Consider the following 23,701-nt stretch of genomic DNA (forward strand, 5'->3'; position numbering starts at 1 on the left):
CCTAAAAAATATTAATAATAATAATAATCATAATAATTAATTTTAATTCAAACCTTACGGGCTACCATTAGCTTTCATGCATTAGTATACTAGTGTTAGCTACCAAACGTTAGCATTTCAGTGTCTATCTCAGTTGCTTACAGCGAGAGACCGGAGGCCCCCAGGACTCAGCATTTTTAGAATTATGTTAATCTTTACTAACATTTATATAAGGTAATAAAGAGCATGTGATTCTATTTGATCATCCAACAGCTTTAAATGTATGTATTTTGTGAATGCAACCACACAATATTTACTCAGTTATTTATCACCTGCTTTTCAGTATTTCATTTTTTAACAATTACCTTCATGTGAAGGAATAATGGAAAGTAAAGTTTTTTTTTGTATCTATACAGTTCCAAAAAAGAAACTTTAAATGGTGTGAATGAGATAGAAATGATTTAATGCTCCTGGGATGCTGTCAGATGTTGGAGGCCATAGTTGTGTCTGAATTAAACTGCTGTTGACATTTCCTGCCACTTCCAGCAACTCACTGCTCATCACTGCCTCAGCATCACACACACACATCCCTGTGATGGACACACAACTCACTCACTCTCGGGCTACATTGACACACACTTGTCTTGGTGGTTTTCCAGATAATTTAGTTTTATTGTAGCAAACTTCTTATTTAGATTCAAATCGAGTTATTTTCGCACTCATGATTTAATCATCGTTATTAAGCATAATTTGATTATTTTAAATATATTTTGATCTGTTCGCTAAACTGATTCGTTATTCACGTTATATTGTTTTTTTTTATTGTTTAAGATTGTCGTTGACGAAATATTTAGTTGATGAGATTACAGGCAATTTTCCTTTTTAAGTCGGAAATAACCAACGTTTCCGTGAAAAACTGATGATAGTAGGTGAAGAAATTGTTTTAAAACAAGTTAGATCAAATAAATATGTTCCTGTTTACGTCACTGTGGTTTTTAACATTAAAAACGTAACTAGAATTTTATTAACACAGACTTAATTATACAAAACGCAAGTTTAAATAAAAACTTCACGTTTGTGTCGACAAGAGTTCCTGGGTTTTGAGCTGCAGCCACTAGATGGTACAATACAACAATGAAGAGTCCCATTTTTTCTGGAAACGATTTAATGCTTTGCCAAGTGTTCGTTTGACAACGATACGTCTTCTATAAATTGATTTACAATTTAAAACCCGTATTTTATAAATTCTAAATTCAATAGAGTATAGTTCAGCGATTATTTTTTTATTCGTTTCAAAAGAATGGCCCTCAAACCTTTACTTAAAATACAATGATGCCGTTGAACATTGAATTAAATGATCGTTTGATTCGTCTCCGTTGTTTTTGTTTAGCAACATTTTATTTATTTACACAATTGTTTGTATTTCAAAATATAAATGAATTAAATCCCAAATTTAGTATGGCAAAATGATTGGATTACTTTTCTAACCAAATAAATTTTAAACATTTAAATACAATAAAATATCATCTTAAATACATATCTGTAATCCATGTGTCTTTGTTTATAGTCGCCAATGTTTTATGAAATTTTCCTGAATAAAATATCAACTGCGCATTCTATAAAACCTGTTTAAGTTGAAATAAAAGCCTGAATATAGTTTTAAAAAAGTGATGATTTTATCATATGAATTATGCGTTCACCCAATCTGAAGGTCAAATTTAACAAGATTTCGCATTAGACTTTGAATATAAAATAAATAATTAAGTGCGTAGTAAAATTGAGCTATATCATTAGCTTTTTAAAATATAATTTAAAGTCATGTTATTGGAAGATATTTCATGATACATAAATAATATTATGTAAATATTTTCGTCGGCAGCAATCATAATAAAGTATATTGTAAAACGCTCAGATAGTATAAGGTATTTCAGTTATTATAATTTGTTCATTTCGTTTGTATTTATTTAAGTATAAAAGCGCTTTTAATTCTCAAACCGAGTTACTTTCGACTGTATTGTGAAATAACGTGTGTGTGTGTCAACGTTCACACACTAGACGCTGACAGCCCCGTGACGTCAACTACAGTGTCCAATCATGTGACGGGATCCCGCTCCGCTCAGCCAATGGCAGACAGGGAGACGCGCCTGTCAGTCACAGGTGAGGGCAGAAAATGAAAAAGGGCCGGCGAAGTCAGAAGGCGCAGATATGCGGAGGAGCAGCATCGTTCCTGCGGATGTACGAAGGGATGCAAACACACCAGGGACTTACAGCTTGACTTCTTCATGTTGGGAATCTAAGATGTCGATGGACTGACTTTTTTTTTCTCCGCCCGCGGGTTGTCTGGAAAAGTTTCTCGCGCCACTTCTTCAAGATTTCACATAGACTTGTGCAGAAAAAATGGCTGTCCGCGGCAGCGCCTTGATGCCCTTCTCCATCCAAGCCATCCTGAACAAGAAGGACGACAGCAGACATTTGCCAGAGCTGGACGTGTGTTTCTCCAAGACGACGTGCTGGAAAATATTCGGGGAAGTGAACGCGGGGTCGCGGAGGGAGGACGCGGAGGAGGCGCGCGTCCCCGCGGACCAGAAGAGCTACGACTCAGATTCGGGACTCAGTGACGACACTGACGGGAAGAACCGAGTCCAGCTCAAGAAGGATGAGGATCCGGCGTCCGATGTTCCCGAGGAGAGTGTCCAAGAGGAGACGGATCAAGAGTGCGCAGCCGCGGAGATGACCAAGAGTGACAGTGAGCCACACCATGGGTCAGGTAAGAGCTTCACGTGGAATGTGCATAAAAAGTGTAAAAGTGTCACTAACTGTCAGAAGGATCTGGTATTATTATCACTCCATGCATTGATCGTTTCATCCCCATCTTAAAGTAGATTTTTTAAATGTTCAAGTGGCCCTATTTGTTTTTCTTTATTAATTTTAGAATTAAATTCACATAAACTTCATAATATATTGAAGTTAATCATTTCTGTTGATGCCAAAATGCGACACATACATTTAAAACAACTGCATTTATACAAACGATTCTGTTCATCCTGGTTCTCACTATCAACGTGGCATTTGTTATTGTTTACTTCATCGGCGGGATTATAGAATGACATGGAACAACTGAAACACAGCCTTAATGTTTTTAGGTCCCCCCCCCCCTCATATATATATATATATATATATAAAATAACAACAACAAAAAAGTTGGCCATATAGTGTTCTCGCTTCAGCACTAACTTTCATTTTTCTGATTAGTTATCCTCGTGCGAAAGCAACATGACTGTATTCAAAAGGATGTAAACAGTTTACATTTTCTGAAACAATGATAAAAAATACAATCGTGCTGTAAAATTAATTATTATAGAGCAGCTAAATGGTTTTCTTTTTTTGCACAGAATTTGCGTTTATGCGATTGCTCACAATAGATGTTTACATTTACACCAAATCCATTATTTTACAAAATAAAAGTGAATGCATATCCATCGATTAACATTTTTCATGTATGATCCTCAAACTGGAGTCACTTACTTCAAGTATATTTGGTATTAAACACGCCAATGCTATTTAATTCAATACATCTAGTCACGATATCATTTTTAGACGTAATTTATATGCGATCTGTGAAGGTTCTCAGCAATTTTTCCGGCCATATAAACCTACAATTTATTGTGATATTGCGCCTTTATCACATACAGTCATCCCCTAAACGTTTCATCTTTAAATTACGTTAATAAACACTGGATTTTCTGTTCACACAATAAATATTTTTTTCGCGTTAACTTTGAGTCAGGCCTCTCAGGCAACATGAATCATGGCTTTGACGCACATGGCTCGCCACATTTGGCAGGAGACCTCACATTATCGTCCAGTGATATTAAAAGATTTGCGTCCCTTAAGAGCCTGTCATAAAGATACATTTGCCATAAAACTGTGCCATATTTTAACATGTCGCCCTTAGTTTTTCACATTGAATAACGCATATATTAATAACGTTATTGCGATGACTCTTTTTTTTTCTTTAAAAAAAGTAGGCCTCCTCGATCAGTCTCAACTCAAGCCACGCACACACACAAGAACACACACTCTTTAAATGACATTTGACCTGTTGTGTGTTTTTTTTTCGTTTAAAAAGAGAATGTTGATCTATCGAGGCTCCGGGTGCCTAAATATATCAGTCAGTGGAAAAGAGCTATACGGCATCCACGTTTCAATTTAAAGCAAGTTATGGAAGCAATATAGAAATTAAAAGAGGAATTATTGATGCTACTAGCGGAACGAAAAGGAACCTCAACTGAATTTAGAATGATTTGTTCTGTATAATAATAATAATAAAATAAATAATAAATGTGTATTTGGAATATAAGTGTCGTTGTTGGATCCTTGTCTTATATTTGCTTATGTTTGGTTTAAAATGAATCCTGCTGCCTTTGTATTTAATCGAGTTGAGGATTTAATCCGTAATTATGTCGAATGCTTGATGTTCATAACAACTTTTCATCACATTCAACAGTAATGTTTCATTTTTCATAAAACCTGCAGTTCTTCTCAGATTTACAGCTTTCACGCACGATTAAGTTTTATGCATCACATTATTGTCATGTTCAGTACTTCCAGATGTGTAATTGCAGAGATTTCTCATTTCTGGAAAAATAAAATATAGGTTCTTAATCGCTATGAACGTTTCAATTAAACTCTTCATCTACATTTTGAAGCAGTTGTACATCAACTTGAGATATAACTGCAGTACATTCTTGAGATCACTGATTTATTATGGATACATAGCGTCGTTGGTCGCTGTGATTTCGTCGACTTGGATCAAATGATAACATTTTACACATTTTGTACACATTAAAAAAAGAAGAATTTTCTAAATGATTTAAATGGAATTTTAAAACGTCATAGATATAGGTGCATTCCGGGGGGTCAACATTTTTTTGCAACTACGAACTACTCCAAGGGCACCATGTGACCTGAAGGGTGTTTGGTACACAAAATGACTTAATGTATATTTTTAGAAATTATAAATAACATGTCTCTAACACACGAATTATTCTTTATTATTCCTCAAATGCTTTCTTCTTAAATAAATAACCATGGAGATAATGGAAAGGAAACACAAAATGAAAGATAATAGGATGGTTATTGTACGAAAAATACATTTTTGAACAGGCTCGGGGGGGTACCCCTTTAGTGTCAGAGGGCAACCTGGTGCCCACGGGCACCGTGTTTTGATAGAATACTATTTTATTACAATGGATTCCGGACGATTAGAAACGCCGGTATTTTTACTCTTATTATAATAACATAATAAAAATGTATTTGTTCTTCTGTTTTCTGAATTATGATTCATAATGACAGTTATGTACAGTATTTAAATATATCATATTGTTTTTATCCATTCATCGGTTCTGATGCTTTGAATGTGCCTTTTTCTACCCTTTTTCCAAATAATCTTTATCCTAATAAATATGTATATATATCATTAAAAAAATTATATTTAATGCAATATTCATAATCGCTTTTTAAATGTTATCTAGTTTGATTCCTAATTTTTTTTATCTGAAAAGCTTTATTTATTTTTTTAAGCTTTAACGTTTTTTTTTCTCGCCAGTATATTTTCGTTTACGCATTTTTATTAATTTTGATATCATTTCTTCAACTAAAATGTATTCCACTCCACTTTTTCGCCACCTTTGGAAGTAAACACCCGTGAAAGAAAAATATTCTTTCTATATTACTCTATATTTTCCATGTATCAAACATATAGGCTATCTTTCTATATTTTAAACGTATCTGTTCAGCTTAATACCTTTCTAAATATATCGGAATATATACAGTATATATTTTATTGGCTCGTTTAATCATTTATTCGGATAAATTATTTTGGACTAATCGAACCAGGTTTAATATATTACTTTTTATTTAAATCAAATATGCGTATATTTCTTCGCTGGAAAGTATGTTCGACCATTACTGTATTGAAACGGAGATTCTTATTTTAAAAAAAAACACATTTTATAAATAATTGAAGAAATTTAATTTTGGATTCACGGTGCTTCGCTTCTGCGTCTCTATGAAGTATTGAATCCAGTATTAAAATATGTGATGATGTCAGTGTTTGTGTGAGTGACGAGATCATCCGTGACTGACGTGTGTCTCCGTGTCACAGACTGCGTGGACGAGCAGGTCCTGGATCAGCCCAAGCAGCGGAAGAAGCGCTCCCGCGCCGCCTTCTCTCACGCGCAGGTGTTCGAGCTGGAGCGTCGCTTCAACCACCAGCGGTACCTGTCCGGCCCGGAGCGCGCGGACCTGGCGGCCTCCCTGAAGCTCACCGAGACCCAGGTCAAGATCTGGTTCCAGAACCGCCGCTACAAGACCAAGCGCCGCCAGATGGCCGCGGACCTGATGGCGTCGACGCCGGCGGCCAAGAAGGTGGCGGTGAAGGTTCTGGTCCGGGACGACCAGAGACAGTACGGCCCGGGAGAGGTCCTGAGGCCCCCCCTGCTGTCCCTGCAGCCCTCCTACTACTACCCTTACACGTACTGCCTCCCCGCCTGGACCCTCTCCGCGTGCGCGGGGAACCAGTGACGAATATTTATTCTTATAAAAACTTTTGACAAGAGGAAGAGATTATGAATCCCAATAATCTCCCACCCGCCTCACCTTTGACCTCCCACAGGAGAACCTTTTTATTTTATTTTACAGACAAAAAAACAATAGTTTCTCTCTCGCGAGACGTTCAAGGACCTCACGGACATTTCACTTCCTACCTCTGCAGAATTATTCAGTGACTGTTGCAGACTGTGTGTGTGTGTGTTTTTATTTCTCGCTGTGTGTGTAAACGTATGACATAAGCGACGGAGTATTAGTGTTATGGGATGATGTTTTGTTTTTTCATTGGTTGACCCTTAACCCTGACAGTTTTTTTGTGGGTACACAGTTGTAACTGTTATTTATGGCTGACACTGCTAGTGATGCTAAACTGTCAAAGCTAAGTGAAGTGAAGCTAACCATTAGCACCACACGAGAATTCTCTGAGCTCTTTATCAATAATATATATAATATCAATATTTTTTTTCCATCTTAAAGTGGATAGAAAATGACCAAACAACCCAGCATTCAGTTTATACATAAATAAAGTTTGCAATTGGACATAAAACGTCATTAAGTAAAGATTTTAGCGGTAACTATCCAGAGAAATGGGTGCTAATTGTTAGCATTACTAGAAACACATTAACGGTCGACTTAAAAAAAAAGCATTCATCACATTTTAATATCCGTCGTAAGGTAAGATATTTCAGCACTTTGGACTATAAATATATAAATATACATCATGTGTTTCATATTTGCATTTGGGAAGTGACCTAGACTTCAAAACTACACATGTGCATTTGTTTTTCTGTGTTTATTGAACATTAAAACATATCAGGCATTAATTTTATTGTAATGGGAGTTTTATTCCTGAAAGTAATTATAGTTTTTTGTTTTGCATGAAAGCAATTCAATCCTAAAAAAGAAAGTGTTATTAGTTATTAAGATATGACACCTTTATATAAATCCTTAGGGAAATCATGCATAGGGACATTTTTTGTCGAGGGACCTTAAACATGTTGTTTGTGTAACAATAAGGCAAATCATCCATTTATATTCAGGAAACAAAACAAAACAAGATCAGATAGTATTTTCTTCTTTACTCGTAAGGATTCGGATGAGAAACTTTCATGGCCAGTGGTGTAAACACAGCATAGGAATAGGAGACAACTACTGAAATAAGATAACACACATAAACAATAGAAAAACAGGCCCAAGCAACAAGGCAGCCATTCTACGGCGCCTATGATGAAGTGACTCTTAGTAATTCCAAAAAAAAGTTCAAAATGAAACTATAAAGTTAATCAAAAATCATCATGACAGTTTAACTGTTTTGCATTATGAAACAAAATAATGGCTGAGTAGTGTAACCTAAAATCAAACAAATGATAAAGAAAACCATACACGAGAAATATAATGTTATTTCCTTAAACAGACCTGCGCTGCATTGCAAAAGCTTTAGAAACCACACAAAAAATTATTCATTGTTCATTTCCGCTGAAACACCAGGTAATATTTGTTTTTTATTTTTTTGTTTGTCTTAATAGTGAAGTTTTTAGTAAATTGTATAGTGAAAAAACTAAGAAACCAAAAGTTTAGACCAAAAAAAATATATATAACAATATTTGTTGTTGGTATTCTTAAATGTATGAGAAATATAACACTAAAATGATCTAGGATTCAATATATAGGTTGTTATTCAGATTTTCAATAATTTGTGTGTATTAAAAACAGATCAATGACAACTAATTTGGATTTTAAAAAATCGTATTACACTAATATGTGAATATTACCATATTTCATGTGCAAAGCAAAAATATGCAATTATATGGAAAATATTTTTCGATCCTGTTCTATTACTAAAAAATATTGTAAAGTCTAAATAACAATGCATTTATAGCATCAATGAAACAATATTTTAAGAATGACATAAAATCAAACTCACTCAATACAAACAAACATTATTAATATTATAATCATATAAACAATTGTACTGACTAAACGTGAATGAAATTACTCTTTTTTTCTAAACCAAAGTGACAGTGGAGACCACCACACACTCAACATTCATTAAATAAGAAATAAAATGCAAGATAAAGTTTAAACGTTGCCCCCTTTCTTTTGAAGTCCAGAGACGCCACAATAATCTTCTATTCCGTCCAGATGAAACACAAACATCTTTCTCCTCATCTCCACATGGAAGCTTGGGTGGTGTCATGTGTGCCACTATGACTCTCCTCCCGAAAAGAGCTGTCAGGAGATGATGAATGGTGCTGTGAATCTAGGACAGGGTGGACTGACAGCTTCCTTTATAGCCCCACGTCAACACAAGGAGATGACTTTTCCGGGGTTAAGGAGGAACAAGACGCGCCACTGGAGTCAAGGATCCTCTCTGAGTGTAAACATGTCCTGAACGATCCCTATCAGAGTTTCTGCTGCTTATCATACCAAAGAACAGCTGATTCACCTCTTGTTCAGCCGGATTGGGTCCAGCATATCTTTCTGTCATGTTTAGATCAATGTAGGCCCTAAATGCTTCCATATCAATACAATATATAAGTTGAGGTTGTTTGGAAGGACAGTATGAACATTCACGTGTTGCCTTCTTTAGTTGACCTGTTATAGGGAGGTGTTTGGGCTCAGTAAGGTCCTACAAAGTTCATGGAAGCTTGTCAAAGCAAACCACCTTTTCAGACTCAGATCGACTTCCTTGAGACATTCTGTCCCTTGAATGACCACGAGCAGGGTCGAGGCCACATTAATGGTTTCTAGAATGGATTGGTTTTCAACTTCTTCCCCGCTCTTGTTGATAGATTTGACAGTTTTTCCTTTTTTTTTGCACGTTTGACAATTTGAGCCCTTACCAACAAGTTTCTCAGAAATAGTTTTATTTCTTGAATGACTTTAAATGTAAGATACCAGGAATCTTTGAGAAAATTTTGTTATACTCCAAGCAACAATTTATCAATATATAAATTCAACTGTTAATTATTGATAGGAGAGCCAGGATCCCTTTTATAAAGTTATAAAAGGTTAGGTTTCATTATTTAGTTAGAAATCATTTAGTTTTAAATTGTGAGTTGACACATCTATTCCCTTCCATGTATCTTTCAGCTTTCCATAACACTTTTGTTCTGTACTGTTAGCCAGATAGAGAAGAGGGAGAGTATGTAGGAAATAAAAAATAAAAAAAATCATAGAAGTAGTAGAAGATAACTGCAATAAGAAAGTAATTAATTCATAATAGCCTGTACTAATAAGTCTCAACTCCTGTTATCCCTTAAAAAGGAACTATCTTGTCCAAGTGCTTTTTGAGATGAATTAAATAAATAATTATTATCATTATTCATGAGTTACAAATATTACTTATTTTGGATGTAAATACGTTTATCGTCACCCCCTTGAGCCCTGTTCAGTGTCCTTTAGTTCAGGTGTTTTTAAACTGATCAATTATTAATAATTAAGATTATTTTTGCTTTTTTTTAATGTCACTACATGGTTTTGATGACCTTCACTTTGGTCAAGTTTTCTTTATTGTGAGAAAGACATTTCCCACTTCTACTTCTTCTTCTTCTTCTTCTTCTTCTTCTTCTTCTGTGTTACTCTTCATCAGATAAGTCTTAATAATGTTTAAATATGGCCCTGTAAGAATCTATTTCTACATTACCAACATCTTCACCCTTCTACTAGCTCAGGTTATTTCTGTAGTTTTGCTATAACAATGGATCATGCCAGTGTGCTCTAGGGTATTTCGGTTAGAGTCCTTTTTTGCTGAAGAAACAATGACCTCGTGTTGCTCAATACTTCCACACCACTGTAGGCAATAATTTTATTGTGGATAACATGTGCTCTATGCAGCCCGCCAAGTAATTTTATGTGACCAACAAGAGCATATATCACCTATAGTTGAGTGACACCAAAACTAGATCACCTACAATACAGGTTGATATGGTGACCCATAATGCAATACTGATTTTAAATGATGGGAGGACATTTTTTTATGCAAACGAGTGTGTCAGTAAATCGACTCTGTGGTGTATAAAAAGGTATTATTTAATATAGGAAATTTAAATTGAAATCTTAAAAGGTGAATGGGAGTTTTTTCTTGGAATTCTTTTCACTATATTGCCTAAAATTACTAACTTTTTTCACCAAAAAATTAAATGTTTGTGTCACTTATCAAACGTACAATACATTGAAAACAATGTCCAATATTTTAAGTGTCCCGTTCAAAGTGATTGGACAGTGATCAAACTCAACCTCCAATTGTCCCACTACCCTAGTCTGTGCACTGTGACTGAGAAGTTACATCAAATTTGCCCATCGATGGTGCACAGCTTTTTGCAAAAAAACTGGTATTATAGGCTTTGCATCTTTTAATTCAAATAGTTTAATGTTAAACTAGCATATATGAAGCTAGCTCATACCATCAGCCCCCTTTGTTGCTATTGTTGGCGCCTCACTGTCCCAAAACCTTGATTCCGTTGATGCCAATGATGGACTTAAGAGTGGACGTCCCACATAACATACATTCTCAAACCTGCATGATCCGATATCTGATACACAGACATATCTTTTCCTGCACATGACTGAAATCCAAACACCCCCATCTGTCCAAGATCACCTCTCTTCAGATCACTCTGGCGCACAAAAGAAAAATAGTATATATTATATGCATCGTTATTGTTATACCATATTCTTTATTGAAATATGTTAAATACCTCTTCTTCATATTACAATATTTAAGTTGAATCTCACTTGTATATAGTAGAAGTGTCAATGAATCCATATGTGTAATCTAAATTTTAATGCATATACGTCTTTTATTTTTCAAGTATTCTTTTTTTGAGTTTAACAATAATATTATAAATAATGTTAATCATATCAATAATAAAAATAATATCTCAAAGTTTTTGTGATTAAAAACAAGGCTTGTGTTATTTTTCTTCGTCTATTTATTAAAATCTGCACGGTAACCTTTATTACCATGGTAACAGCAGCGCGAGGCACAGTAGGCGATACCATCTGCTAGACGGTGGGGTCACTTCAAATTTATGTTCTTCAAAGTTTTTTTTATCAGGTCAGAATAGTTAAATGACTGCACGTAAGAGGTCAATTCATGCAAAATCAATTATTCTGGGGTTTTTATATTTATTTTGAATCAAAGATTACCCATAAACTCCACCGAGTGAGAGTGGTTCATTCCAAGCGGGTGGCTGCGGACTCAAAATGGCGTCTTCTTGTCCACTCGACTTCTGTTTAATCCATCTGTGATCATCCACCTCTACATAATCTTTCTCAATTCTGTTTATTGTAAAGTTGCGATCTTAAAAAGAGTATTTCCGTACCAGAACCAGCCCTCCTTAAAGCTATGTCGGACTCAGAGGAGGACAGTCAGGACCGACAGTTGAAATTCGTAGTGATCGGAGACGGAGCGTGTGGAAAGGTAAGACGAGCTGCTCAACTACTGACAAACACACCTGAATACTCTCCGTAAACGGCCACTAAAACAAAAAACATTGACAACAAACTATTCTTGAACAAACGCGATGTGTATTAAACTCCTTCCGTTACTCACGCTGTCAGTCTCCATGGCGACCGACGCTAACGTTGCTAAGTTTGCTATTTACAAACACAACACATGAGCACGCAGGAGCACGAACTGTCGAGCTTTTTTTTTCTTTTAAAGAGTAACTACTCACTTCAAAGCATATATGCAATGAAACTGTAAACGCAAATTGTACTATTATAAAAAACTTTGTGCGTGTTATTGTGCAAATGTAAAGATCGACTCATATCTATTTTTAAAGATCTGCTTCTGCAGTATTTATGGAAAAGCTCAACATAAAAGTAGTGCACAGTAACTGATATATATTAACATTGTTGCCTCCATGACAACAGATGGCAAATGTTTCTTTCCACTTTTAAGTCATTCTAGCTGGTCTGTAAGGAATACAACAAATGTTATAATAACCATTTTTATCTTTTTCAGTTATTTAGAATGTAAAAAAAAAAGACTGTATGAGTAATCTGAATAGTGGTGAATGAGCTGTATTTGTTTATTAATTTCATAGAGGAAGGATTCAATATTGCTTCTGTTACTTCATGGAAATGGAAAACAATTCAGAAAGGAGTCATCAACCACATTTTCTGCCTGCCCCTGTATTATTTGTAGTCCTTTGATCATTTATGTGTGCAATGTGAATAATGTGTGTCACATGGTCATTTATATGTGTCATGTGACCGTTATATGGGTCATGTGAATATTATGTGTCATTTGAAAAATATGTGTGAATCATGGTCATTTATATGTGTCATGTGACCGTTATATGGGTCATGTGCATATTATGTGTCATGTGAAAAATATGTGTGACTCATGGTCATTTATATGTGTCATGTGATCATTATGTGTGTCATGTGAACCATTATATGTGCATGTGAACATTATATGTGCACCTGAACATGATACGTGTCATGTGAACATCATATGTGTCATGTGAACATTATATGTGCATGTGAAGATTATATGTGCATGTGAAGATTATATGTGGCATGTGAACATTAGATTGACTTTATTAATCCTTCTGGAGATCTTCTTTTGGTAAATTCGGTGTGTCATGTGATCATTATGTGTGTCATGTGAACATTATATGTGCACGTGAACATTATATGTGGCATGTTAACATTGTGTGTGCCATGTTCACATGTTCTCGCTAGCGCCATTCGATTTTGATCCCCTATGGTTTTAATTGGGCTCAAGCGAATAGGAGGGATTTTCTTTATTTCACAAAAATTTTCCCTCAAAATGCAAAATATATAGTGAAAAGGCGTTTCAGAGTGTAACAAATTTCCAAATTTCTCTAGACATTCCCTACAGTACTCGCTATTGCTCCCTCGGCGCTCGCTGCGCCGTGCACTGGTCCCCCTATACTGAGAATAACTCCTAGTGAGAACCCTTTGTGTGTCATGTAAACATTTTGTGTGACTCATGGTAATTTATGCATCATGTTAACCTTATGTGTTTTAAGTGAACATTATGTGTGTCATCTGAACATAATGTGTGTCATATGTACATTTATGTGTTATCTGAACATAATGTGTGTGACATTATCATTTATATGTGTCATGTGAACATGATGTGTGTCACATGGTCATTTATATGCGTCATGTGAACATGACGTGTTTCATGTGAACATTATGTGTGTCATGTGAACATAATGTGTCTGACATTATCATTTATATGTGTCATGTGAACATGATGTGTGTCACATTATCATTTATATGTGTCATGTGAACATGATGTGTGTCACATTATCATTTACATGTGTCATGTGAACATAATGTGTGTCACATTATCATCTATGTGTCATGTGAACATGATGTGTGTCACATTATCATCTATGTGTCATGTGAACATGATGTGTGTCACATGGTCATGTATATGCGTCATGTGAACATGACGTGTTTCATGTTAACATTATGTGTGTCATATGGACATTATGTGTGTGAAATTATCATTTATATGTGTCATGTGAACATGATGTGTGTCACATTATCATTTATATGCGTCATGTGAACATGACGTGCATCATGTGAACATGATGTGTGTCACATTATCATTTATATGCGTCATGTGAACATGACGTGCATCATGTGAACATTATGTGTGTCATATGGACATTATGTAGTCATACGGTTATACTATGCTTTGCTTATTATTCCACTGCTGGTTAAGATGAATGATTAATATAGAAAGTTGCAAATGCCTCTTGGTAATAAATTCTGATGCTCGTTTACCTGAGCCGACGTGTTTGTATCAAACACATCTGTCTCTTTTTTAAATTAGCGATTCAGACCTTTTAATGCTTGACTTATATTTAAGACTTAAAAACAAGATGCAAACTGGCTGTATTTGACATTTAGGTCAATTTAAATTATGCTTCGAAGGAAACTTTTGCACGTTTGAAGGATTGAATGACCTCTGCACTTCAAGACACTGGCACGAAATATAGTTCTTTTCAACTTTTGTTTGGTTTGCGTTGTTAAATCATGCAAATCTAAAAGGTTTCTCAAGAAACCTCGCCTCTTGGAGTCATGCTGGAGTACAGACTGGGTGTGCCAACACGTCATGCTTTAATACATTCACAAACCAGCCTGATCACAAGACTGATACAAACCTTGTTCACTAGAAGAATCAATCTACCGATCTCCTGAGAAAATCCACAACGGCGTCTAACTTACCTTGTTGTTTCTGTCAAGACAAACATTTCATTGAGTGCAATATTTGTTTGAGCATCGGCATAATCACTAGTAATCCTATTGTTATTGCAGTAAACTTATTAACCTGTGGATAACCAGTTTGTTCGCCACGTCATAGATTCTTACAATTTATTTTTATTAATGCTTAATTTTCGGCCGTTAAATTAATTTACGAAAAAATGTAGGTAACATGGCACTTGGAAAAATGTAAACTTCCCAAGTTTTATTTTCCAGAGATTATATTTTTACCGCATTTTTTTTTTCTTTCTTGAGGCCAAGTTTTCTTGTACTTTAATGCAAGTTTTGATAAAAAGGAGATAATCCTAAATCACCACCTCCTCTTTTGGAGAGGACATATATGTTGCAGTTACTGTCCCTCTGCAAAGTCTACTCTTTTAGCGGACGTTAGAAAGGCTCGGGGTGGGAGTGTAGCGAACACACGGATCTCAGTTCCCAGCAGATACGGTACATTAATAACCCTCCTCACAGCGCTGCCAGGTGTCAGCTTGTCACTGTCTGAATGACTTACCTGCTTGTCCCTTTTTCGGCTTAAAACAGGAGCTGCGCCCCCCCAATATGGCAGGGACCTGTGACTGACATCTTGAATGCCGTTTTCTCCCTTATTAATGTCAATTTACTCCACAAATTGCCTTTGGATCGTTTTTCTTGGATGTGATTTGCAGTGGAATTTTGCTGGTGGTTAGCTTTCCATTCAGGAAGACCGAAAACAAGGCGGCTTGTTCACCTGAGCTGGATGTCTAAAAAATTGGTTGGATAAAGCGTTATATCCAGGTATCTTAGAATCGAACCTTTCAAAAGTACAAAAAAGATGCACTAATAATTTAAAATGACTCGTATGCTGGTCAAAACCATTTCAGGATCTTTCGTCTTCATAAACAATACTGAACATTTATAGGCTATTAAATGTCAATATCCTATATATATTTAGTTTGATCCGCTTATTTTCTTAATGTGTCATGGATGGCTGAGCCCATCACAACCACTTGTAGTTAGAGGTTGAGTAAAAATAACATCAGTTTACCATCAACAATTCCTGGTTAAAATTCTTACTTTAAAAACATTTTTGTATTTGTCCCCAACATATTTTTAGAACGTACAAAACTAGGAGGCTACAAAGCACCTCATGTTCTCTGGTTTTGAGTGGTTTCCATCAAATAAAATGCCAATATATATATATATATATATATATATATATATATATATATTATAAAGTATACATTTTAATTATTCTATTATTATTATTTTCGTATTTATCTATTCTACTGTAAATAACTTTCTTCTCGGTTTATGCATATTTGTTTGCGTTTAATTTAATTTGAATCAATAATCATTCGCTTTTTTTGGTACATTTAACATTTCCTCAGTGTTTAATAAAGCAAGCCACGCAGCATATAAAGCTGTAACCTTTTAATAACTGAACTGCTTAAATAATAGTGTAATCTGTTACAGATCTTCTTGTGGTTGACATTTTATATTTTCTAAACAAAGTTGAAACAACTATTCTGTTTTCATGCAACAATATAAACATATTTTATTCAAAATTTCTCAAGCTTAAGTATATATTAACTTCAAAGCAACAGTACGGTGTACATTTTAGGACATCGTCAGGTATCAGACCAAACGGCTTCATCCTTCAGACGAAGCAGCCTCAGACAAACATCCGTCAGACGAAGCAGCCTTAGGCTTCACTACATACTACACAGCACATATGAATTGCATCACATGCTTTTTTTTTTCTTCCTAGTCTCTTGTTTCAGTCAAGCTTCTCCCACTTCCCGGCACTGGTATCATCGCTGACCCTTCGCTGTTCCCTGTAAGAGTGTCAGGATTACGCTATTGCACTCGTCGGTTACTTCAATTGTAGGGATGAAAAAAAAAAAAAGCCACTATGTCGAGGGAAGAGAGCCAACGCTACTGGAATGCCAAGACAAATGAGCAACCTTGCCAGAGCCAGCATGTGGAATACATTTTTGCTGTCCAAGCTTGTTATTTCTGTGTTGTCAGTGATTGTTTGGGCTTCTTAAACGGCTGATTTTCTCCCCTTTTTGCGTCAGTCACTCTGTTTTTGACTTGGGAGATGCATAACCTGATGAGGGATCTTATTTTTTAGAAATGGCTTTACAAATCTATCGTTACTAATAATAATAATGCCTTTTATTTGAAGGAACATTTCTGGACACAGTTATAATATATATATTTTTAATAAAAGATTGCATCAGTGGCTCACTTGTTTTGCCTGGATGACGTCTTTTTTTACGTATTAATACATGTAGTTGAGACTGACTCTGCTTTAATTTAAAAACATTCCAATGATTTAATTATTAGCCCAGGACTGAGTTGTTTATGTGCAAACATATGATCATAATAAAAATAATGTTTATTACTATTTGTGAGCAAAACTTTGAAACTTATTATTTTAATTTCTTTTTCAATTGTGAAATAAAAAATGTGAAACATGAAATCAAAGTATAAGTCATAAATTTCATATTAATGATGATAATGATGATTAACTCATATCTTATGTTTATATAATTGACTCGATAAAATAGGTAAGCATTAACTTGATCGACATGCCCTGTTTTTTACCAATTTAATAGTATTCATCTATGGATTGATACTTCTAAAGTGTAAATTCCATTGGCTTTAAGACTTTTTCATATAGTAAAACAAAACTAAACACTGTCGCTCAGCCACGTGAGCAGATTTAAATTTTGTAAATACACAAGGTTGTGAGTTCAAGCGGAAGCTCTAAGCATTGAAGGAAAGTTGTTGCTAGAAGTTCCGTTAAAGCCACGTTAAAATGCACGTGTGGCAGAACTCGAACGTGTTTTTTCCCCTGTTGTGTTACTGTAAGCACGCTGCTCTAAAGATAGCTAGAAGACGTTCAGCACTTCATTTTTCTCCTCTATCCTCATCCATCAAACTGAATTAAACTTGGCTTGTCGGGCCTGAGAAATGGATTCTCATGGATGTCAGGAGAGTCCCCGACATGCTTTTTTCTTTTCTTCCTTAAATACACCAGTGACAGTGATGGAGCTCTTATAATTTGCTGCAATTATTGAGTCTGCCTCCCGGAGACATGACACATACTTCGACACCTGTTTCTGTCATTTGTGTAGGATTTTTTTTGTGTTGTTTTTTTAAACGTGTCGTCACAAGCTCAGAGACGGCAGACAATTACATCAGCGTATGTCCTACTTAATCACGATGATTGTGACGGCATTTAAAATGGATTTGTTCTGATTTAATTCATTCAAGTTATTATATATTATTATGTATGGTAGAGGTTTTTAAAAAATTATTCACCTGCCTTTTTATAGTATTTTAAGTCTGCTTCTAAACCTTACCAACACAAATGAATAGATTAGTGTATTTTAATTTAAATATGTTTTTATAAAACAAACCAAATAAACCCTTTTAAACCAAGTACTGTTAGGAAAACCCCCAAAACAAAAAGGGATGTAGGAGTTAAAATGATTTGTGTATGAGAGTGAGTAGCAGGATTATGTTAAACCTCGAGGCTGTAATGCCGTAATCGTAGTGTTGTTTAAATGATAGTCATGTCCACGATCTGACCTTCTACGTAAACATGGCAGGTGTTGAACTATCTACTGTAGTACAACATGTACTCAGAAAAAAAAATACTTAACACTAACAGTGAGTCATTATTTGCCCGACTTGGTTGCTGAAGAATTGTTGTTTCATGCCTTTTGTCTCTCTGTTCCAGACGTCACTCGCCACCAGGTTTGCTCAGGAGGCTTTCGGGAAGCAGTACAAACAAACCATCGGCCTGGATTTCTTTCTGAAGAGAATAAGTCTTCCAGGTGAGACACCTTCATGATCTCCCGGGAAGGGTGGACTACTGGGACATTCACACGTGTTGCACAAGCTGGAATCACAAGATGGAAAGAGGATAGTAGCTGTGATGCTCACCAGTTATTTTCCTTTTTTTGTAACTAAAATTTTGCTTAAATTGCACTTTAAAAATATGCAATTACTTGATAAGATCTGGAACAATAAAACATATATTTCAAATATTAGTAAGCAGTTACATGGCAGAGGTCACTAAACCAAACTTACAGCTATTAGCATTAGTTTATTGCTGGAATGTTATTACTTGTGTCTAAAAAAACCAAATAAATTGCAGGGTCTATATTCAATGTTCTCGTGTGTACTGGCTTGTTTCTTGAGAGAGTTTATTCTCCATGTTAATTTCAGAGCCGAGTGTGTCCTTGCTGCACATTGTATAGAGTCTGCCACTTTTCAGGTTTATTCGTAGTGAAGGCTCTTCCCTCCTGAGGAAACAGAAAAGTTTTTTTTTTTTTACCATAGACTGCACAAGGCCAATGGACAGCTCGTTTCCAAATGGGCAGGCCTTCCCCATAATTTCGTGCTGTGTAAATATATTAAGATTTTATGTTAGCAGTAAAATCGTTGTCCTTTAAAAAAAAAAAAGAATGTTCTCGCTTGTCTATGTCGTTTGCAGGAATAAAGTGTCCCTGTTACATCTGTAACAAGGGTTTCTATTACCCGGGGCTATATTTAAGACTGTGGCATTTAGGTTCTACTTCCCACCGGTTTAAGTTTGGATTGTCTGAAATCTTAACTATATTTTAACTCGCATAATGGTATTATTTAATTTTGTTTCTCTGTAGAATATGTTAGTCTGATTCCTCTCATTGCTAGTTCGTAACCAAACATGAGAGAAATTCTTGCAGAGAATATGGTTTGGATGGAAGGTAGTACTTCTTATTAGAATACATCTTTGTATGCCCTATAAAATAACCTCCTGAGGCTGAAGAAAAGCATGTTAACGCAGATTGAACGCAGGTTGATGCGGTATTTGCAAAAGAGTCCTCCCTGCTGAGAAGCTGCTTGGCTGCTTTCTGACCAAGAACATCTGGGCAGATATGAATCATTGAAAAAGTTACTTCATTATGATTTGACAAGATGGATTAATGTAACTTTATATGCAAGATGTAGATGCAACATTAAAAAGTACCGCAGAACTAACGTTAGCCCTGTAATGATTGAATCATAGTCTCATTCTTCAACTTCCACCAGTCATCGTTAAGATGCAGTAGAGCCCTTTAGCTGACGTATTCTTAGCTATTTTCTGCTGTTCTTTTCCATGGACTTTGAATATTTTTTTGTCAAAAATGATGTTTTTTTTAATGGTCCTTTTGGAGCAAAAGCTTTTTCCACAAATGTGGGTAAAAGATTCCAAAACTATATTATGTAAAAAACAAAACAGTTATGATTTTCCCCAGCAGATTAAATACGTATTTAACCTATTTATTAATGCTATTAACACGTCTGACAAACCTAAACTTGTGTCTCCATGGTGGGCTGGACTAAATAGACAGCGATCGCTCATCTTTCCCTGTCCACGGATCAATCAAAGTACTCAATTTACAAATATTATGTATTGTTACCCTTAACTCACTTTGTTTATAATTCGCAGATTAAGCACTTAAATATTTTCGACTGACAGTGTTTCAGCAGGTGTGCTTGTCTTGATGTTGATTTTGAATTTAAAGTTGATATTGATAGAAATACTGATTATTATCAGCGTGAAAAGGGATCATGAAGTATGATGCAACAAGCAGAAACACACAAAAAAACATTGTGGTACCCTTTAAGGTAACATTTATTTTTTATGCACATCATTTTATATATTTTAGTTTCCTGGAGGCAAATATACACAAGGATTCTTTTAAAACATTTAATTCATGAATCTAAAAATAAGCCCTTTATTGAGATTAATATGTCTTTATTTTCAAGGAACTGCAGGTGGCTGATGTCAAATTTGTAATAATAATAAACACAATATGGATATTAAATCAAATGATGCTCATATTGTTTTTCATTTATTCTAAAGACATGAGCATCATCTGATGAATTATCAATCTGCAGTGTCTTTTATTATGACAACTAAAAGTATTAGTGTCAGCACTTCTAATAAACCCACTGGAACTGTAGCCTGATGAAGTTTTCTTGCCCAAATGTTTTATTTTTCTTTATATTGGCAGCTATTCTTTCATAAAAACACCAAGCAGGGGCAACTAAAGTGCACTAAGTTGAAGGTCTGCTGATTAGAGAGCTGGCCAGCATGGTATTTTTATTTTCTTTCAATTTAAGTTTTAAAACTTGGAGGACTAACCATACAAAAATGTTGCGGTGGAGTAAAGAGAGCCAACCATAAGCCGAGCTGAGCCCCCTCATACGAAGTCCGACAAATGCTGCTAATCCTGTGGCGTCTCTTTCCAGTAAGTTCCTTTCCTAAAATGATTACAGTTAATTGGATTGTTGGACTGTATATTTTTCTACGAATTTAAGCGAATGCATCATCGCAGAGGCAAAAAAAAAATGGCGAGTTCAGCACGACTTGTTAAATGGAGCGTTTTCAGGGGGAATTGGGTGTTGATGAGCTGATGAAGAGGAGGCTGGCCATGCGCGCTGGGTGGTCCCAAACTTCGTTAGGACCCCCACCCTGTCTTGTATCGGGGAGATTGTGTGGCTCCTTGTGTCTCAGTGGGGCAATAAGGGTCTTATGCAGCTGGGGGGGAGTAGCCTATATAGCCAGAGTCTCTCTCTCACCATGAAGGCCCGGCTTGTCAAACTTAATGTACATTTTCCAACGTGGGGAGAGGTGAGCCGAGGCCGACGGGCTCACAACAGCTCCCTCTGTGTGCACGCGTTTTATAACAATACCTCTTCCAGATGTCACTGCCACAGCCGGGAGCTGCAGGAGGGGAAAGGGTTCGGTCCGAGATGGACTTTTCAAAAATGCAATGACTAATTTCCAATTTTCTGTAACAAGGGTTTCTCACCACAAAGCCAAAATATATCACTATATATCACTTTGTTTTTTTAAATCGTATTATCAAAAACACAACTCTCAAAAATGTATAAAATGATATTCCTCATTGTTTTTCTTAATTTTTTGGATTGCTTAATTTAATTTTTATTTTAATGTTAACCATTTTTCAACTTACTTTATTTAATTTACATTATTATTAAAAAATATATTATGGTCATAATTTGCTTTATTTAAAATACGTCTTAATTTCCCCCCAATTTCTTTTTTAAATTACAATATGTGTCCACATTCAATACTATAATTTCAAATACTTACTCAGCAATGTTGATCTTTGACATATGATCTTGTTTGCTAAAGCATTCATAATTAAACGCCTTTTTTATTTAATTTTATCATTATAAAAATAATTTATATTATGTCCGCAACCTGCTACTTTTTCTAATCTAATTCCTTGGTTTATTTCTATCTGTAATATTGGAAAATAGGTGGGTTTATCTTAATTTAACATCTGTGAACCAAAAAGAATTCTGGTCGAGGCATCTTTCTTTATGACGAGGGACCATATCCTCCATCTTTAGCGGATTCTTACTTTCTCTGCAGCGGCATGTGCAGAACAAACGGCCGTAATGTTTAGTCAGCCTGAAACTGTGAAACATAAATAAAGTGCGGTGGATGGGTGGAGATGACTCTTTATGCCACCAAAGAACAGTTATTCATCGCACTCCTCGATGCAGCTTCACACTGACATTGTATAGTCTGGATGAAGAGACTGTGAACCTCAGCGTTTCCTCCTCTCGCTTGTAGAAACAAAAGGACCATCTTCCCGTGTCCACGGAGAAATCCTTACATCACGACTCGTATATGCATCTAAATCTCTTTATGTCTTTATTGATATGGTCTTTTTATCTTTTAAAATGTATATTTTTAATTATGAAGTTATCTTTTTCATATATTTGTATAATAAATCAGTTTAATTTGTAATTAAAATATATTAAGTTTACCTGCTCACTCTATCAAAGGGATGTCAGACTCTCACAGGAGGGGTCAAAATGTTTTAGTGATCATGGTCGTGGGCCAACAAAAGGTATTTTTAACAGAACACAAAATTAGTCTGATTGTTATTATTATGAGATTAGATTATATATACATTAACTTGCTTTTGGGAAATTGTTTTGTCATTTAAAGTCTCTATAATTGTTGACGTTGTCGTTGATGCATACGGCCCACAGTCCTTATCTGGGAATTTAGGGCGAGTGTTTCATCAACCCTCAGTTAGACTTGTGGCCTTTCCAGGGTGTCCCTGCCTTGAGGATTGACGGGAAAGCAACCCTAAATATCATGGATTCGGTAGTTATTATGAACATAATTTTGTGCTCAAGGGTTTACTTTGCAGATCTACATGGTCCCAAGTGTATCTTTAAATAGGAACGTATAATTGGTTCCAAATTACACTTGCATGCATTCAAAAAAACTGAAAAAATACATGTCTGTTCGACCTAAAATTACTTTTGCTTCTTTTCTCAGGAAATCTGAACGTGACCTTGCAAGTGTGGGACATCGGAGGTCAGACTTTAGGAGGGAAGATGCTGGATAAATACGTTTACGGAGCTCATGTAAGTCCACTCTCCCTTTCAATGATGCTATTTAAAATACAATTGTTTCAAATTATTTTCATTTTTTACCCTGTAATCCGTTGGTGTACAGTTGTCATGTGTCAGAAAAGTGCAAAGGTAAAGTGGATCACAGGAAGCATTAGTTTCCACTCCCCGAACAGAACAGTATCTGTGACTCGGGTCAGGCTTATTATTACAGGATCTGCAGCTTCATTCAGAACCCGCCACTTCCTCTCACTGGAGCCGTATCATAATAAACGGACATTTGAATTCTTGGCTGGTGTTGGAGGTCAAAAGAACGTTGATGTCTTGAGCCAAATCATTGAAGATTGATCGGAATTTGCCGGTTTTCGTCGGTGATATACATTCAATGTTTGATAATAACATGTTTGATATGATAAAACTGTTATTTCTACAA

General features: G+C 35.6%; 2 protein-coding genes across 3 annotated transcripts in view; both read left to right on the plus strand.

The window, feature by feature from the left end:
* Positions 1-2,105: 2,105 nt before the first annotated feature.
* nkx3-2 (NK3 homeobox 2) lies at positions 2,106-6,666 on the plus strand. Its single transcript, XM_087799409.1, has 2 exons — positions 2,106-2,746; positions 6,146-6,666. The coding sequence occupies exons 1-2, from the start codon at positions 2,377-2,379 to the stop codon at positions 6,562-6,564; spliced, it is 789 nt and encodes a 262-aa protein (XP_087655535.1). The 5' UTR covers positions 2,106-2,376; the 3' UTR covers positions 6,565-6,666.
* Positions 6,667-11,792: 5,126 nt separating this feature from the next.
* rab28 (RAB28, member RAS oncogene family) overlaps positions 11,793-23,701 on the plus strand; it is a 37,715-nt gene continuing 25,806 nt past the window's right edge. For both annotated transcript variants that reach the window (XM_087799266.1, XM_087799267.1), the window contains exons 1-3: positions 11,793-12,013; positions 18,575-18,671; positions 23,195-23,283. In XM_087799266.1, coding sequence (XP_087655392.1) covers positions 11,939-12,013; positions 18,575-18,671; positions 23,195-23,283 — 261 coding nt within the window. In that variant the 5' untranslated portion in view covers positions 11,793-11,938. The remainder of the gene's footprint in view (positions 12,014-18,574; positions 18,672-23,194; positions 23,284-23,701) is intronic.

Source organism: Callionymus lyra, chromosome 9 (genome assembly GCF_982586985.1).
Source record: "Callionymus lyra chromosome 9, fCalLyr1.hap1.1, whole genome shotgun sequence".
Lineage (NCBI taxonomy): Eukaryota > Metazoa > Chordata > Actinopteri > Syngnathiformes > Callionymidae > Callionymus > Callionymus lyra.